The sequence below is a fragment of the Trichechus manatus genome, unplaced genomic scaffold, assembly GCF_000243295.1.
Source record: "Trichechus manatus latirostris isolate Lorelei unplaced genomic scaffold, TriManLat1.0 scaffold00267, whole genome shotgun sequence".
Classification (NCBI taxonomy): Eukaryota; Metazoa; Chordata; class Mammalia; order Sirenia; family Trichechidae; genus Trichechus; species Trichechus manatus.
Genome location: NW_004444203.1, coordinates 1083426 through 1086247, shown reverse-complemented (window position 1 = coordinate 1086247; position 2822 = coordinate 1083426). Strand labels below are relative to the sequence as shown.

The window sequence follows — 2822 nt, the reverse complement described above, 5'->3', positions numbered from 1 at the left end:
CCTCTCTCTGCCCCTCAGCTTCTGCCCTGCTCGGGCAGGTGTTACATAGCTCTTTTAGCTCTGCCAATATGTGCCCAGAGGCATCCCACTCCACCAGTGAGCCTCAGCCTGAAGGTACTCGGCTCTAGCTCTGTGGGTCAGCAAACCTAGCTCCACCAAGTGCTCAGAGGCACCCTACTCCTCCAGCAAGCCTTCTGCCCAGAAGCACTCAGCTTTCTAGCTCCGTGGGCCAGGAAGCCCACCAAGCCGTCTCCTGCTGCTGGCTATGCTGCCGGTCTCACCTGCAGCCATTTCTCTGCCACCACTTCTCACCATGTTCAGTGTTACAGCCCTCCCCACCCCTCAGTCTCTTGGTTCCAGGAGCTTCTCAGCTCAGGGATCCCAGGCCCAAAGGACATACTCCTCTCTTGGCCCTTCTTTCTTGGTGGTGGTACGATCATCTTCCTGCTCTGCAGTTGGCTCTTTTAGGCCTAGTGGGATGCAACACTGACCAGTCCCCTTGGTGGGCCACAATTACCTTATTTGCATAGTCCCACCCAGTCACTTGGGTGGAAGTCATAAGACCATAGCGAGAAAGGCCACACAAAAGCGACACATGTATATTCAATGTTCTTTGTCAACACCACAAATCAAATGTGTCAGCTCTCCCTCAGTCTTCTTCATTGTCCAGCAAGACAACAGGCAAATTACCATAGTTGGTTCAGACGTGCACTTGCACTAAGCATCTCTGCCTTACCCCAGCCAGAAGTAAGTTCTATACGTAGTTCGAAGAAATCATCTATTATCATTGGGGCCCTGTTTATGTTTTCTTCCTAAATATTATCCTATCCAAAAATGTAAACTTAAACAAGAAAGTCTCTGGAAGTAGAAATGCTAATATAACTATCTGAACCTTCAGAAACACAGGAAAAAAGTGATAAAGTTTGGCTAGAATCTGACATGCGTATTGTGGGATTCAGCATTACTAATGTTCATTTTGGAAGTCAAATGAGACCATTATTGAGATAGTACTAATACATGAGTAATTCTAGTGGAAGAAAATCTTCCAAATAAGAATATAAAATTTCCAAGAATAATTATGAAAGATAATTAGCCTTTCAAGATACCAAAATAGTTTTATTTCCCTTCACTAAGAATACAGGGCATGGCAGTGACAAGTGGAAATTTTTAAATGGAAATAAGTGAATTGCTAAACACCATAATCAAATGCCAAGAAAAGCATTATTCTCCCTCCTCATAGCTCATTAGCAACAGGAAGAACACTAATTTGTAAGAATGGTTTAGATTAAGCCTAGTCATGGAGACAGGATTTTTCTATGGCTGACATATAATAATAATCATCCAGAACTGAATTTTAATTAATGAATGTGATGTCTAAGTATATAATGTCAGGCAAAGTAATAGCTTTTTAAATTATATTACAAAGTAGATTCACCATTCCTTTAAAATGTATGAGAAAGAACTCTTCTCATGGTGAACTATGTTTAACTATACCTTTAAAATTATTTTTGCTCATTATGTACTAATTGAATTTGTATTTTCAGCAGTACCTGCTACATGATAGGTGTTCAATAAATGGTTGTTGAATCGAATTGAAAAGATACGTTCTTTAGCCCAGTTATGGATAAGACACCACTTTAATTCACATATGATTGAAATATACCCAAGACTAGGTGATTAGATCCCTTTGGTATGGCAAGAGATGGTGGCATCACTTCTTTAAAGCCATGTGACTTTTGAACCTGCTTCTCAGGTTTTCTTCTTATTTCTAACAGGTTTTATAATGGACTCAAAAGAATGTTTTCCAGCTTGCTTCACTTGAATTTCTCTAAGTAGATTACCACCATTACCTGTATTTGGTGGGAGATTTAAATAAAACAAAATTAAAATCAATTCATGGTTATTAAATATTTATACAACCCTCCATGTTTCCAAATAGGATGATTGGCAACAGGCTGAGTACAGATTAAGTGCCTGGTAAACAGAATACTTAAAGCATGCATTGTAGTAGTCATGGTTAAAAAAAATCTGAATGTCACCCACCTCCAAAAGTCATAAGCAGTGCCTGAAAATAGCCTGGTCTTATTCTGGTGCATCTGATACTGAATACGACTCAACTAATTTTAGATATTGCTTCAGAAAGCAGCTGAGGCAACAGTGGCACGATTTTGTACGTAGATTTGGCACATCTACATCATTCCTAATTCAGTTTCTGGACTCTGATTGCACTGAGGCATCTAGGCTGGCCACCCAGACTCTGAGTCACTCAGTTCTAATGTGAAGGGACGTGGTAACTAAGGAACCTGTGTTCCCTTGGCCCATTATGTTGCTAGATGCTAGATTTAGGTAAATAAGTAGAGAAACTTAAGTATTAAAAAATGAAAAAAGCAAGGGTAGCAACCTATCTTACAATGAATTTTGGCAACCCTATTTGATGATTGGAGCCCTGGTGGTGCAGTGGATAAGAACTCAGGCTGCTAACCAAATGGTCAGCAGCTGGAATCCACCAGCTGCTCCCTGGGAACCCTATGGGGCAGTTCAGCTCTGTCCTATAGGGTCACTGTGAGTCGGAATAGAATCAAAGGCAACGGATTTTTTTGTTTAATTTGATAATTACAAGCTTTTTGGATTAACAACCTGTGGTTTCAATGCCATTAGGTTCAATTTTAGATGGTAAAATAGGGTTGAATTCCTATGGTATGGTGTTCTTGCCTCACCTGCCTCCATTAACTTTCAAATTATATTAGCTGACCTCAACTACCCTTTGATCAGAAATAACTGAAATGAAATCCCTTTACCAAATATGGAGGGGAAAAATAAAG

At 40.2% G+C, this 2822-nt stretch overlaps 1 protein-coding gene across 1 annotated transcript in view; it reads right to left on the bottom strand.

Moving 5' to 3' along the window:
• Positions 1 to 1749: 1749 nt before the first annotated feature.
• Positions 1750 to 2822, bottom strand: part of SPATA4 (spermatogenesis associated 4) — a 9366-nt gene continuing 8293 nt past the window's right edge. Inside the window, exon 2 of the mRNA XM_004389910.1 lies at positions 1750 to 1871. Within this exon, the coding sequence (XP_004389967.1) occupies positions 1750 to 1871 (122 nt within the window). The remainder of the gene's footprint in view (positions 1872 to 2822) is intronic.